Consider the following 14,882-nt stretch of genomic DNA (forward strand, 5'->3'; position numbering starts at 1 on the left):
GACATGCTTTAGGCAATTTTGCTTCTCAGAACCCAAATGCCCCTGCTACTCACATGCCTCCTGCATTTCGCTGGAACACAAGCCCAGTAGCAGCAGCTGTATCATCAAGTTCTGCTGCTCCTGTTGACAGAAATGTTTTTCATCAAGATGAAACGAGACAAACAAGGAACAATCTTCAGATTCCCTTGTTTGTCCCAGCTCCTGAACTGAGAAATGTGGCCCCTGGTCATACTAGCAGAAATCCAAGTGGTGTTAGACATGTTGCATCTTCTTCATCCACAAGTGTTCAGCCGTCACCATCTAATCCAGCATGGAATCCGTACCAGAATAACTCGCAACATAATCAAAGAAACTTATCTGAACACTTTCGTAGGTCATTGCTTACTTCCCTTGCGACAAACCAGAGAGCTGCTGCTCGTTCCTTGGTCCCTCCTGCCTCTCCGGATGAACATGTGCTTCAATCTGCTGGTGAAAACACCTCTCAGGTGCATACTCGAGCTTCCTCAAGACCAGTTGCAAGACAAGGACAACATGCAACTGGTATTCCGCATTCTTTGCGAGGCTTGGCATCCACAAGTCGTGGAAGAAGCAGAATGGGGGCATCAGAGGTTAGTTTCATAATCAAGATTAGTGTTCCCTTGTGTGTTTCTTATGGATAGTGATGTTAGATTTTGTGCTCAAATTCGACAGTAAAACTCTTTAGTTTTCTGAGCAAGTGCCCAAGATTGAGCTGATACTGTGTTTTTTTTTCGGGAACAGATCCGTCATGTCTTGGAGCACATGCGTAGAGGAGGAAACTTGCGTCTTGAGGTACTGTTTCCGATTTATGTATAAACATGAAGATTTCACTATAGCAGAATCTAAACTGATGTATGAAAACAACAATAAATGCTACTTGTCTTGTATATTTATCTACTCATACCTAGATTTTACCTTAATGGTCGTTTAATCTTTCTATTATGTTTGGTGCTGCTTTATTCAGGATGTTGTGCTTCTCAATCAGACGATGGCCCGAGGTGTGGTGGATATTCATGACCGATATAGAGACATGCGACTTGATGTTGACAACATGACATATGAGGTAAATCCAAGAGCAAACCCAAAATCATTTATTTCGCTCATCATATTAACCGTGTGTATAAAATCTGCAGGAGTTGTTGTCTCTAGAAGAGCAGATTGGAGATGTTTGTACCGGTCTGAATGAGGAAACCATATCAAACCGACTGAAGCAACAGATATACAAAAGTAGCAACAGATCTCCACAAGAAGTAGAACCATGCTGTATTTGTCAGGTAACAATATCAGTTCTCCCCTCTTCATACGTCCCTCTTTATTGTGTTGCGGTCCTGTTAACCTTTGCGAGTGCAGGAGGAATACAATGAAGGAGAAGAAATGGGAACGCTTGAATGTGGTCACAACTTCCATAGCCAATGCATCAAAGAATGGCTGAAGCTGAAGAATCTTTGCCCAATTTGCAAAACAACGGGAATAAACACTGCAAATAAGCGAAGAAGACACTGATCGAAAGCTGTGTTGGGTATTAACCATTTTGTTGAATCTTCTATAATACCATTGCAGCCTTCATTAGAACACTGTATGCAAGTTGGTGTCTGCGTTTGGAGTTTGGTGTTTCAGAGGTAGAGATTGGGTGGTTTAAAGATAGGAATGAAGGGGAAGGAAGTAACTGAGAGAGGAGATAGAAAGAAATGGAGAAGCTAAGAAAAAGAAAACTTGAGTTCTTCTGAATTTGTTTGGATAATTTTACCAATTTGTTGGGTTCTTCTTCTTATGATATTACTCTGTCTTGTAAGCTAATTATTATAGATTTTTATGGACGATTGATTATGTAAAATTTCATATCTATCTTATATCCAAATTGGATGATATTCAACTTAGCAAAAGCTATGCATGTTCTTTGATTCAAGGATGTAATATGTTCTTCACAGAATCAGCCGAGAGTCGCACTTATCTTAAGTCCGTTAAAAAAAGGGCTCGCGAACAAGGCCATACGAATTGCGGGTTATGCTCGTAAATTGGAAGGTCGGCTTGTGGGCTACAAAAATTTGATTTTTAATAAATGTAATTATAAAAAAAATATAATTACAAAATACAATATGTGAAAAGTGATTTTTGTAACGAATTTTATGTTTTAAAATTAAAATATTTATAAATAGAGAATTTCAAAGTTATTTTAAATTTTAAAATTGGTAATTAATTTTTAAAAAATAAAATTATATTTTTATTTATTTTTAAACTATTAAATAGAGGTCTGTTGGCCGATCCGCTAGTTCGTTGGGCTTAGCGGAATGAGATTGGACATAGGTTTTTTGTCCGCAGTCCTAGCGGACCGGCCCGTCATGGTCCAAAGAAAAATAATGCCCATCTCGGACAGTCCTAGATAGACGCGGACCGGCCTGTTTAACACATGTAGCTGTAGAGGAGAAATAGTACTTGAATTAACCCCTTAATGGTAAATCCTTTTATTCACCACATGTAAAAAAAAAGAAATATAATTGACATATAGTAATAGTAACGTAAACATTTTTATCTTCTCAATTCCAATTCGTCCTATAAGGACAGTTAATCTGGTAACAGCTAAAACCAGGACCAGTCGCTCGTGGAGATAGTCATAGAGATGAAAAGGGTTTTGTCTCTCGTAACAACCATGGTGATAGTAGTGTTATACTTGCTTCTTCTAGCTTCATCTCGAGTTGGAAAATGCAGCCATGATTACAGCAGGAGGAGTGATTTCCCGGAGAGCTTTTCTTTCGGAGCGGGGATATCTGCTTATCAGGTACGTAAGACCGTAAGACCAATTCTTTGTTTTTCTTCGTATAGCTTTGAAACTTGTACGATTGGTTTTCTCAAAGTGGGAAGGAGCTGTTGATGAAGATGGGAGGAAGCCTAGCGTTTGGGATACTTTCCTTCACTCTCGTAAGACTTTTTTCCAATCTTTGGTCTTTGGATTTTAGACTCGTAATGGGTTTTCTGGGTTACCGTTCATATTTCGGTTTTAGAAAAACTAAAAATTAGTTTAATTCGATTTGGTTATATTTGGTTTTATGGTTTTATGATTTATCGCTTTGAAAAGAACTGAAAATATTCAAAAACCATATGCAATTCATTGCGGTTCAGTTGAAGTAAACAGTAAACCAACAACCGGTGGTAATTAGATCTCGAACTTTTGTTTCAGGACAAAATTAGTTTAAAATTTTCATTTCACGGAGAAAAAAGAATCAAACTTTTTTTTTCTAGGAAATATACTTTGGGATCAAAGCTCGGGCTCTATCTACCTTAATACGATAGTTCTTAGGGGATATAACTCATTTTCCCATATAAACTAGACTAGTTGTATTCTAACATAATATATATCTTTTGAAAGAGTTTTTTTTTTAATCTTGTTTGCTCCCATACACTTGGCAGGTAAGATGGATAATGGAGACATAGCTTGTGATGGATATCACAAGTACAAGGTTCGTTCTCTCATACATGTACTTTATATATATGTACATCATATACGTGTCGACTAAATCATTCACGTTAAGCTATTAACTACCACCGTTTTGACATATGTTGATTTTGGCTAATTTTATATAGTTTAGATTGGGAATTTGAATTTTTAGTGAGTTTTGGTTGATTTTTGCCGAGTATTATAACATAGGTATAAAAACGCTGCCAGCAAATAGTCTAAGTTGATTTTTGCAGGTTTCCCTCCCAACATATGTCAAAAATAATATAATAACATATTTGGGTTTTGGCTTTAAAATCTTTCACCGCAAATCTAAATAGAAAACAATTAAAATCTAGAAAATTTTGATTTTCTTTTTTGACTCACACAGCCAAAATATTTTTGTAACAATTTTTTGGCGGTGCAAATCACTTTTTCTTAAAGCACATAATTTTAATTTTAAAAAAATTTTAATTTACACAGCCGAAACAGTATAATAAGAAAATCTACAATTATAGCAAACTAATGTATAGCTTCAAATGTCAAAAGTCTAAAGGTACCACCGTAACCAATCAGGCCTATTATCTCCAGGAAAAAATCCTAAAAGCAAGCTCGTATTATTTTTCTTAGGATGTTTAGGACCTAATGGTTTCTGAATGAAAAAAAAATACACATAATATACCATTCCCGTCGCTAACAAGAACTACTCCTTTGTATCGAGGAGGAGGAACTCAAGTCTTTGGATGGAGTTAGCGGTTCCTGCCGCATGTTGAGGCCTCATCCCGCCGTTTCCTGGAGCTTTCTCCCGGAATAGATTATGCTGCGACCTCCGAGACCCTATCCCTTGCTTCCTCTACCTAGCAAGATGAGTGAACACGAAATCGAACCGCCCCTTTCCGATTTTGCTCACCATTGAGCCTTTCGAGAAAACCAATCCTTAATCTGGTGAAGCGAATCCAAATCATGGCGACTGAAGACGGTTGATGGCTCAAACAACCCTTCAGCTCTTGATCTCCATGACTAACCATCTAGGATTTTCCAAGATCCACAGTCAATCTCTTCACAAGCAGCAAACCCACCAATCTAGATCTCGACTTTTCGCCGCTTCTCAAAGCCAAACCATTAGCCGCGGAGCCATGAGTAGCCACATTAAACTCCTGCCAGTGTTATCGTGCTAATTAACAAGACCAGAGCCATGAAGGAGAAGCAACTCAAACCACGATGAAAGAAGCCTCCAAGATGCATTGAGACCAGATCTACCACACCAAAAGCCGCCGGAGAGGAGAGGAAGCCCACCTCTGCAACAGTGTTCGACCTAAAAGAGCCGCCGTTGATAATCAGAGAACAAAGAGAAAAAAGTAAGGGGATGGCCAAGACGAACTGTTGGGGAGAGAGTAGCCGCTCAAAGGCTTGGTTCGATCATCAACGAGTTAAGAGTTACCGTCATTACAAAATCATGGCTAGAGAAATATTGGTGGTCAAAAAATTGTATGAGACAAAAGGTCTACTCGGGGAAGTAGTCGCAGTGTCTGCGACTGGGATAAGAAAACCCCTTTAGGGCAACATTATAGGGGGTATCTTAGAAGACTAAGATATCTAAATGTTGGTCTTATATTTTGTTTAAATCTTCTTCATTTCTGAGATTTCAGTATAGTGGGAGTCGTTGGAATCAATAGCGACATTACACATGCTTTAATTTTGATGTTGCGAGTGTCACAAGTTTTAAAACTCATTCACATATCGACGGGGAAAAATATGTACAGTGATATTGTAAACTAAAAATAAAAATTAAATTCAGGATTTATTGAAAATTACAATAAACCCCTTTAAGAAGCTTTTAATTACAATATAATGTTGGCTATAAATCAGTCGCACGATCACAAAAAGAACACCGCCATAGCTCTCGTCTTCTTAAATCACCACTTCCTTGTAAACCATTTCTGCCGCCGTTGGAGAGATAGTCAATGTGATTCCGATTTCATAAGTTTTCAAGAAAACCGATAACTTTTTTAAAGAAAAATAAATAATTAATTAAGATTATAGGGATAAAATTAAAATTTTAATTTTGTTGCAAAATTGTGGACATAAAAATAACAACTCTTACTTCTATCGATTTTAAATTATTATTACATGTAATTTTATTCCAATTAAAATTTATTATGTACTATATTAAACATCCAAATAAAAATAATTCCCTTTTTTTTATCTTTTAATGCAATTTGTCTTAAAAACCACATAAAAAAAAAAAATCTGAAACATTACCTTTTTTTTTTCTTTCTTTCTTTGACAATGATTATCTGTTAATATACATAGAATATATTTTTATCTATAATTGGAATTGTCTTAGAAACGACAATAAGTCAGGAAACAACTCAAACCAGGGACAGTCGCTGGTGGAGACAGAGATGGAAAGGGTTTTGTCTCCAGTAATCATGATGATAGTGTTGCTTCTTCTATCTTCGTCTGGAGTTGGAAAATGCAGCAATTCTTACAGCAGAAGTGATTTCCTAGAGAGCTTCGCTTTCGGAGCAGGGATATCTTCTATTCAGGTAAGACCTTAAGACCTTCTCCTTAATGTTTTCTAATTCTATGGTATAGCTTTTAAGTTTTGTCGGTTTTGTCAAAAGTGGGAAGGAGCTGTTGATGAAGACGGGAGGAAGCCTAGCGTTTGGGATACTTTCGTTTACTATCATAAGGCCTTTTTCCATCTTTGGTCTTTTGGTTTAGGGGTGGGCGTTCCGGTTTACCGTTCACATTTTTCGGTTTTACTATTTATCGGTTTAATAAAAAAGTAAAACTTAAGGGATATTATTGGTTTATTGATTTGTATATCCATATAGGATTTGTGAATCTTATTATTTACGAAATCAAAATACATGGATTTTGAAATACATGTTTTATCCTTGGATTTCAATCCTTTTTTTTACACTATCAAATCATTTCAAATCTATTTAAAACATATTGCGAATTTTAAAATCCAAAAACAAACCACTAAACGAATAACATAGGCTTTCAACTAGTATTTATAAATCATACAACTAATAACACATGATTCTGATAATTATTTCAAAATCAATGATTAAGTAACATATGATTTTTGTTTGGATTTCTAAATCCGTTAAATTCCATGAACCAATAACCCCCCTTTAGTTTAAGAATTCTTATGTAATCCGAAACTTTCTAGTTCAATTTCACTCATTTTCAGAGAATCCATACATATTGAACCGTATATAACATCTGCATCATAAAAACTGAAACTTTCTAGTTCAATTTCACTCTTATTCAGAGAATCCATACAAACACTCTCCAAATTGCTCAGATTCTGAGAATCCAAACCAATTTCATCTATTTCTCACTTCTTATATGTTTTGAGCTAAAAGGGTTAACTTCAGAATTTGGAAATAAGAATAAAGGAGTGACCTTTTTAGGGACGTTGTAGTCAATGATGAAGAATCCAGGTTTCTCAACGGCGAGAAAGAGACCGTTCAAGCTAGGGCCGACGACGAGGGCAGCATCAGTCATGGTGGCGCGTAGCTTAACATTACCGGCGTTGAAGGCAAGAGAAGCAGTGCCACTGCTCTTGTCAACATCGAACTTTCCCTTAAAAGAAGCCTTCATCGTCATCACACGATAGCCGCCGCTTCCGAGTATTTTTCTCGTTGACCCTCTCTCTTAAAACATGTTCTAATGTTGGGGGTATTTTCTAAAGAATTTACAATTTTTTCAAAATTCAATTTGATTTCAAAAATTACTTTTAAATTAGTCCTGCCAACCTAAACCGAACCAAACCAAACTAAATATATACGGTATACACTAACATATTAAGGAAAATCGACCATTTCATACCTTACCTATACTACTATTTTCAATTCCTACCTCATGTTTCATGTTGTGCACAATCAAATAAGCAAAACATCTAATAAACAACCTAAACTCGTTAATTTGTGCTAATCTATACCAAAGTAGAGACGGGGATGCTTATGTGGACGCCACATGTGAAACGACGTCGTTTTTGTTTCACGACAAAGACCAAAAAAGAGAAGTTAAACGACGTCGCTTAACTCATCTTCTTCCTTCTTGATTTTTAAAAATTGATTTGAGATTCTTTTTTTTTTCAACCACACATTAATTAAAATAATACACCATGATTGGTTGCCCAATCAGCAGAGAAATCGTTTACAAAAGTAACTTCCGAATCAAGTGATCTGGAAGATCGAGCAAGACAGTCTGCTTTAGAATTACAAGAACGAGAAATCTTAGTTAACAAAAATGTGGGAAATAACGCATGTAATCGAAGGAAATCATCTAAGGGGATAAAGAATGCTGGCCACTCTTGATGGTCCTGCACCATTGCGATAAGCTCGGCATAATCAGTTTCAAAAGTATGACAGTCAATCCATCTTAAAAGAATACTCTCCATAGCCCATATAAGTGCTTCCAATTCAGAGTGAAGTGGTGACTGACATCCTCTAAGACACTTAGCACCTAGTAGATACGTCTGCTCTTCACCCCTGAAACACCACCATCCCAGGCCAGAAAAAGGATCTCCCAACTTCCACGAACCATCGATTCGACATCGAAGGATTGGCGAAGGGGTAGATATATCTTCTGGTGGTCCAGTTACTTCAGCCGGTATAATATGTGCCTCTTCCCAAATTAATTGCTCACTTAGGGCCTGGTTAATAATATCTACCGGTTCTGACTGGAATCCTTGGAACACTTTTTTGTTTCTATCCTTCCATATAAACCATAAAATCCATGGGAACAAATGTTTTTTCTCCTTTTCCCTCAAAAGAGGGATCACACTCTAAAATATAAAATCCAGATTCGCGAATCTCGAATTATAAGGAAAACCTCCTGGTACTATCGGAATTGTCGACAAGTCCCAAATTCGCCTTGATTGTGAACAATCGAAAAGCGCATGATTGATCGTCTCAACTTCAGAACTACATTTTTTGCATATTATATCACATTGAATCTTGCGATAGGCTAAGCGTTCCATGACCGGAAGTGTACCAGTGGCTACTTGCCACATAAAGTGTTTGATTTTTAGTGGAGCTCGAATATGCCATGCATACGCCTTCAAGGCAGTATAGTTTGGATACACTTCTGCCTTCTCTACCTCATTTATCGCCAGCCAGTATCCCGATTTAACCGTATACTTTCCGGATTTTGTATAATGCCATATCAATCGGTCTGGCTTATAAGTTTTACTTATAGCCATGCCTTTAATGATACGGATATCCTCCGGATTCATAAATTCCTGGAGGATGGGTAAATGCCACTTCTTACTCCATTTGAGATTTTAGAAAGGGGGAAAGTTAAGTTTCTGGGATTTTAATAATCGAGTTGGAGATTTCATAAGTGTTGATCAAGATGTCTTCATCAGCTTCTTCAGAGATTTTAGTAATCGAGTAGGGGAATTCATCACCGAAAACATACGGACCCGTTAGGATATTTCTATATTTTTTTTTATTTCGGATCCGATATTTCTATTTCTTTTACAAGGATTTTTAAAATGTTTTTTAAAAGATTTATAAAATTCTTTTATAAAGATTTACAAAGTTTCTTAAGGGTTTTAAAAGTTAATAATTGTTATTAAAGGGTTTTAGAAGTTAATAAGGAGTTTTAAAGTGTTTACAAAGGTTTTTATTTTTTTTTAAAAAGGGTTTCATCAAAACTAGTACTCTTAAGTGATTTGAGTTTAATTGAGTTTTTATATGATTTAGATGATTTTAAGAAAGTTCATATGATTTATTATAAAATATTTTAAAATCTTACATAAATTCATGACATTTTTAGATTTTTTATTTTCTAACTAAAGAAATCCTCTCAAATCTTTCAAAATAATAAAAAATAAAATCCACAAACTTCCCTAAAAGAATTTGAAAAGATTTTACAATAATCATATACCTAAAAATCATCATAACCATTTAATATTTTTAAATAAATTTAAGTTAAATTTTCACATTCGGATATTATGTCTAGATTTATTATAAAAGCAACTTTGTAATTTATCAAATGAGAATAAAGAGCCAGCTTTATTTTATACATTTTCAACCTTTTGAGGTAGGTATAACTCATGTTTTCTAAGAAAATATATCACAATTCATAAAATAGTAACTAATATATTAGATTTACTTATAAACTATTTTAGGCACTATGATAAATGTTAATAACACAAATTCACGAAAACATATTTCCATTAAATATAAAACTTTCAAAAGTATAATAATATACAAATCTCACATCTAATCAGTTTACTAAAAATTAACTAAATTAAAAAACTTCATGTATATCATAATACTCTATAGTATCAAACGTGTATATCAATAACACATACACCATTATGATACGTGCCTACGTGCCCTACTAGTGATAATTCAAAAACATGCAACGTCCTTTCACATAAAAACCGGTTTAGTAATTTATTAATTAATTTTTGTGTAGTTGGCTTTGGATTCGGTTCAACTTTAAATTTAAGCAAACAAAGACCCCGCGTGCTTGTGTTTGGTTGGGACGTGAGACAAGAGACAAGAGACAAAGACAACTTCTCAGTTTTTTACTTTTGCCAACTTACACAATTCACGTTTTTATTATTTTCTGGTGTATTTTTTGTATTCAATTCTTTTGCTTTGGAAACTGTTCTTAAATTATTTTATTGACTTTTTATTTAAAACCAAATTTCCAGTCTTTTAATTTCATCTTTTCCCATTTGTTGATTTTTAATTTTGTCAGTTTTTTAAATGTTTGATTAAATGTGATTTTTTTTCATTCTTATATATATGTTATTACTGTGATGATGATGATAATAATAATATAATCTTGCGGATTCTATTCTCATTTGGTTTGTGTGCTTCTCTTCGCTTTCCTCAATTCTCATCTTCCTCTTCTTCTCTCTCGAGAAACAAAAGTGGTTTGGTTTCTTTCTCTCTTCTCTTTGTTTTTTCCTTTTCTCCTCAAATCAGTTTCCTCTTTCATTGGTCTTTCTTATTTATTTTAAGCGTTTCTTCTCAAATCTCAACCAAAACCTTCTCAGATCGATTGAATTTGGTGGGTTGTTGTTTTTTTTTCTTCTTATATTTGTGTGTTTTTGTTCATTGTTATGTCAAATTGAATCTTTCTCTTTGGAGGGTATGATGAAAAATCGAGTCTTTGAATGGATCTCTCTCTGTTTTGTTTAGTTCTGGTCTGATTTCTCTATGAAAAGTTTTGTTCTTTGTTTTGTCTTGGCGGCTTTGATAACCAATAGGGGCTTTGGTTTGTTTGATTACGAGTAATGTTTCTTGTTCCTCATGTAGCTGTGCTGGTTCTTTGATACGAGACTTTGTAAAAGTTTTGATCTTTGTCTTGTTTGGTGATGCTGTTCTTGTTGTGGTTTGTGTTAATTGATTTCATTAGCTATATAGCTTATGTCTGTTGCAAGTGCCATTGATTGTAATAGGTTTCTTGATTTTGGAGATTAGGTGTTAAGTTGAAAGTGTGGATTTTGTAATCTGATTGATTAAGTAGAAGGCTTGGATAATGTAGTTGGTTTTGTGGTCTTGAGATTAGACATTGCTTTTGCTTTAGTAACTTGAATTGCTCAATTGCTAATTTCTTTGGCTGAGTGAGAACCCCTTTTGTTCTTCAATGCGACTGCAATTGTCTTTGTTATTGAAAGATATTTTCGTTTCTCCTTTTTATTGTAGTTTCCAGCATTGGCTACAGGGGAAAGTGGTGAGAGTTTCTTGAATTGTCAAGTGTTAACAACGCTAGGATGCAGGGAGAGAGGGCTAGTCTCGGTTCTTTATCAGAGGCTTTGAACTTTGAGCATGGTTCTACATCTAGTAATGCTGTGATAGATCAGCAAATTCGTTGGGAGAATAGTCACAGTTATGATAATAGATTGCGGGATTTCATGATTTCAAATACTAATACGAATCCTACTACTGCAAATTCCGTTTATCATGAGCAACGCGACTTACACAGGTTTAACATTGGGGAGGCTAGCTCTAGTGGTACGAAGAACGATGTCACTAGTCATACTGAACAATGGAAGGGTATTGGACGTTTAGAGGAACATAGAAATGACCAGCTTGAGTTGAGCCCTTTGTTTCTGCTACCATCTAGTGGCAATTGTGCTGTTCGGAATGTCAATCTTAATGCAGAATATAATGAGCATCTTGAGGATATGAATCAGGTCACAGGTCATCCTGGTCTTTTTGAGGATAATGGACTCAGGTCTAGGCTTATCCCAGATAACAGTGTTACTGTGGGTTCCTCTGTAGATGGGCGTCGTGCATGTTTTAAAAGAAAAGCTCTTGATGCAAGCATTGGTCAGTCTTCTTCAAGCGGAGCTTTCCGTGAGTTCCAGCGTGGAGAATCAAGTTCTAGGATCTCAGCTCCTTCGGATTATAGCCCAGTAATGGCAACAACTCAACTAAATATATCTCTTGATCATGGTCGAAGGGGTTTGGTATCTGGTGCTGTTCCAAATCAATCTACTCCTACCATCACAGAGAGCTCTAGTAGAAATTACTCTATCCGGGTTAATCCCACCGATCAACAAGAAACTGTAAGCCCATCGGTCTTTGCTGCAGGAAGTGTTCTCAGACGACCGGTTGTTCCATCCTTGAACTCACCAGGGCTTCTACCAGCAGATCAACAACTGATCGACTGGAGATATGGACATGCTTTAGGCAATTTTGCTTCTCAGAACCCAAATGCCCCTGCTACTCACATGCCTCCTGCATTTCACTGGAACACAAGCCCAGTAGCAGCAGCTGTATCATCAAGTTCTGCTGCTCCTGTTGACAGAAATGTTTTTCATCAAGATGAACGAGACAAACAAGGAACAATCTCAGATTCCCTTGTTTGTCCCAGCTCCTGAACTGAGAAATGTGTCCCCTGGTCATACTAGCAGAAATCCAAGTGGTGTTAGACATGTTGCATCTTCTTCATCCAGGACAAGTGTTCAGCCGTCACCGTCTAATCCAGCATGGAATCCGTACCAGAATAACTCGCAACATAATCAAAGAAACTTATCTGAACACTTTCGTAGGTCATTGCTTACTTCCCTTGCGACAAACCAGAGAGCTGCTGCTCGTTCCTTGGTCCCTCCTGCCTCTCCGGATGAATATGTGCTTCAATCTGCTGGTGAAAACACCTCTCAGGTGCATACTCGATCTTCCTCAAGATCAGTTCCAAGACAAGGGCAACATGCAACTGGTATTCCGCATTCTTTGCGAGGCTTGGCATCCACAAGTCGAGGAAGAAGCAGAATGGGGGCATCAGAGGTTAGTTTCATAATCAAGATTAGTGTTCCCTTGTGTGTTTCTTATGGATAGTGATGTTAGATTTTGTGCTCAAATTCGACAGTAAAACCCTTTAGTTTTCTGAGCAAGTGCCCAAGATTGAGCTGATACTGTGTTTTTTTTTCGGGAACAGATCCGTCATGTCTTGGAGCACATGCGTAGAGGAGGAAACTTGCGTCTTGAGGTACTGTTTCCGATTTATGTATAAACATGAAGATTTTACTATAGCAGAATCTAAACTGATGTATGAAAACAACAATAAATGCTACTTGTCTTCTATATCTATCTACTCATACCTAGATTTTGCCTTAATGGTCGTTTAATCTTTCTATTTTGTTTGGTGCTGCTTTATTCAGGATGTTGTGCTTCTCAATCAGACGATGGCCCGAGGTGTGGTGGATATTCATGACCGATATAGAGACATGCGACTTGATGTTGACAACATGACATATGAGGTAAATCCAAGAGCAAACCCAAAATCATTTATTTCGCTCATCATATTAACCGTGTGTATAAAATCTGCAGGAGTTGTTGTCTCTAGAAGAGCAGATTGGAGATGTTTGTACCGGTCTGAATGAGGAAACCATATCAAACCGACTGAAGCAACAGATATACAAAAGTAGCAACAGATCTCCACAAGAAGTAGAACCATGCTGTATTTGTCAGGTAACAATATCAGTTCTCCCCTCTTCATACGTCCCTCTTTATTGTGTTGCGGTCCTGTTAACCTTTGCGACTGCAGGAGGAATACAATGAAGGAGAAGAAATGGGAACGCTTGAATGTGGTCACAACTTCCATAGCCAATGCATCAAAGAATGGCTGAAGCTGAAGAATCTTTGCCCAATTTGCAAAACAACGGGAATAAACACTGCAAATAAGCGAAGAAGACACTGATCGAAAGCTGTGTTTGGTATTAACCATTTTGTTGAATCTTCTATAATACCATTGCAGCCTTCATTAGAACACTGTATGCAAGTTGGTGTCTGCGTTTGGAGTTTGGTGTTTCAGAGGTAGAGATTGGGTGGTTTAAAGATAGGAATGAAGGGGAAGGAAGTAACTGAGAGAGGAGATAGAAAGAAATGGAGAAGCTAAGAAAAAAAAACTTGGGTTCTTCTGAGTTTGTTTGGATAAATGTTAATTTTACCAATTTGTTGGGTTCTTCTTCTTATGATATTACTCTGTCTTGTAAGCTAATTATTATAGATTTTTATGGACGATTGATTATGTAAAATTTCATATCTATCTTATATCCAAATCGGATATATTCAAGTTAGCAAAAGCTATGTATGTTCTTTGATTCAAGGATGTAACATGTTCTTCACAGAATCAGCCGAGAGTCGACACTTGTCATCTGTGCCGACTAGCCCGTGGGCTTAGGCCAAGTGGTACTACCAGGGTGGACATAGACATATATGTCTCTTAAGTCTGTTAAGAGAAGTGGACATAGACATATATGTCTCTTAAGTCTCTTAAAAAACAGGTCTGGCGGACAAGTCCATACGAGTTGCGGATTTTAGCGGGTTATGCTCGTAAATTGGAGGGCTGGCCTGCGGGCTAAAAAAATTTGATTATAAATAAATGTTATTAAAAAATATATTACAAAATATAATATGTGAAAAAGTTATTTATGTAACGAATTTTATGTTTTGAAATTAAAATATTTATAGAAAGAGAATTTAAAAGTTATTTTAAATTTTGAAATTGGTAATTAATTTTTTAAAAATAAAATTATACTTTTATTTATTTTTAAACTATTAAATAGAGGTCCACTGGCCGATCCGCTAATTCATTGGGCTTAGCGGGATGAGATTAGACATAGGTTTTTTCCGCAGTCCTAGCGGACCGGCCCGTCATGGTCCAAAGAAAAATTATGCCCATCTCGGGGAGGCCTACATAGACGCGGGCCGGCCTGTTCGACACCTGTAGCTGTGCAGGAGAAATAATACTTGAATTGACCCCCTAATGGTAAATCCTTTTATTCACTCCCTAATTGTAAAATGTAAAAAGAAGAAATATAATTGACATATAGTAATAGTAACGTAAACATTTTTATCTTCTTAATTCCAATTCGTCCTATAAGGACAGTTAATCTGGTAACAGCTAAAACCAAGACTAGTCGCATGTGGAGATAGTCATA

At 36.3% G+C, this 14,882-nt stretch overlaps 2 protein-coding genes and 1 pseudogene across 3 annotated transcripts in view; 2 read left to right on the plus strand and 1 right to left on the minus strand.

Moving 5' to 3' along the window:
• The window catches only part of LOC17898128 (probable E3 ubiquitin-protein ligase RHG1A), a 3,899-nt gene extending 2,013 nt beyond the window's left edge, over window positions 1–1,886 (plus strand). For both annotated transcript variants that reach the window (XM_023789549.1, XM_006304837.2), the window contains exons 2-6: window positions 1–608; window positions 760–810; window positions 983–1,081; window positions 1,152–1,292; window positions 1,369–1,886. The exon at window positions 1–608 is cut by the window's left edge and continues 1,047 nt beyond it. In XM_023789549.1, the coding sequence (XP_023645317.1) occupies window positions 1–608; window positions 760–810; window positions 983–1,081; window positions 1,152–1,292; window positions 1,369–1,521 (1,052 nt within the window). In that variant the 3' untranslated portion in view covers window positions 1,522–1,886. The remainder of the gene's footprint in view (window positions 609–759; window positions 811–982; window positions 1,082–1,151; window positions 1,293–1,368) is intronic.
• Window positions 1,887–6,599: 4,713 nt separating this feature from the next.
• On the minus strand, window positions 6,600–7,072 carry LOC17898127 (outer envelope pore protein 24A, chloroplastic). The gene is made up of 2 exons (XM_006306448.1): window positions 6,869–7,072; window positions 6,600–6,770 (listed from the first exon to the last, which is right to left on the minus strand). The coding sequence occupies exons 1-2, from the start codon at window positions 7,070–7,072 to the stop codon at window positions 6,600–6,602; spliced, it is 375 nt and encodes a 124-aa protein (XP_006306510.1).
• Window positions 7,073–10,267: 3,195 nt separating this feature from the next.
• Window positions 10,268–14,018, plus strand: LOC17898185 (annotated as a pseudogene).
• Window positions 14,019–14,882: the final 864 nt, after the last annotated feature.

This window comes from Capsella rubella, unplaced genomic scaffold (assembly GCF_000375325.1).
Source record: "Capsella rubella cultivar Monte Gargano unplaced genomic scaffold, Caprub1_0 scaffold_1, whole genome shotgun sequence".
Taxonomy (NCBI): domain Eukaryota; kingdom Viridiplantae; phylum Streptophyta; class Magnoliopsida; order Brassicales; family Brassicaceae; genus Capsella; species Capsella rubella.

Bases quoted from the DNA above. Each gene is read 5' to 3' on its own strand.
- LOC17898127 (XM_006306448.1), bottom strand. From the start codon at position 7,072: ATGACGATGAAGGCTTCTTTTAAGGGAAAGTTCGATGTTGACAAGAGC. The intron at 6,771-6,868 runs GTCACTCCTTTA...TTGGATTCTCAG, and splicing joins ACTACAACGTCCCTAAAAAG to AATCTGAGCAATTTGGAGAG.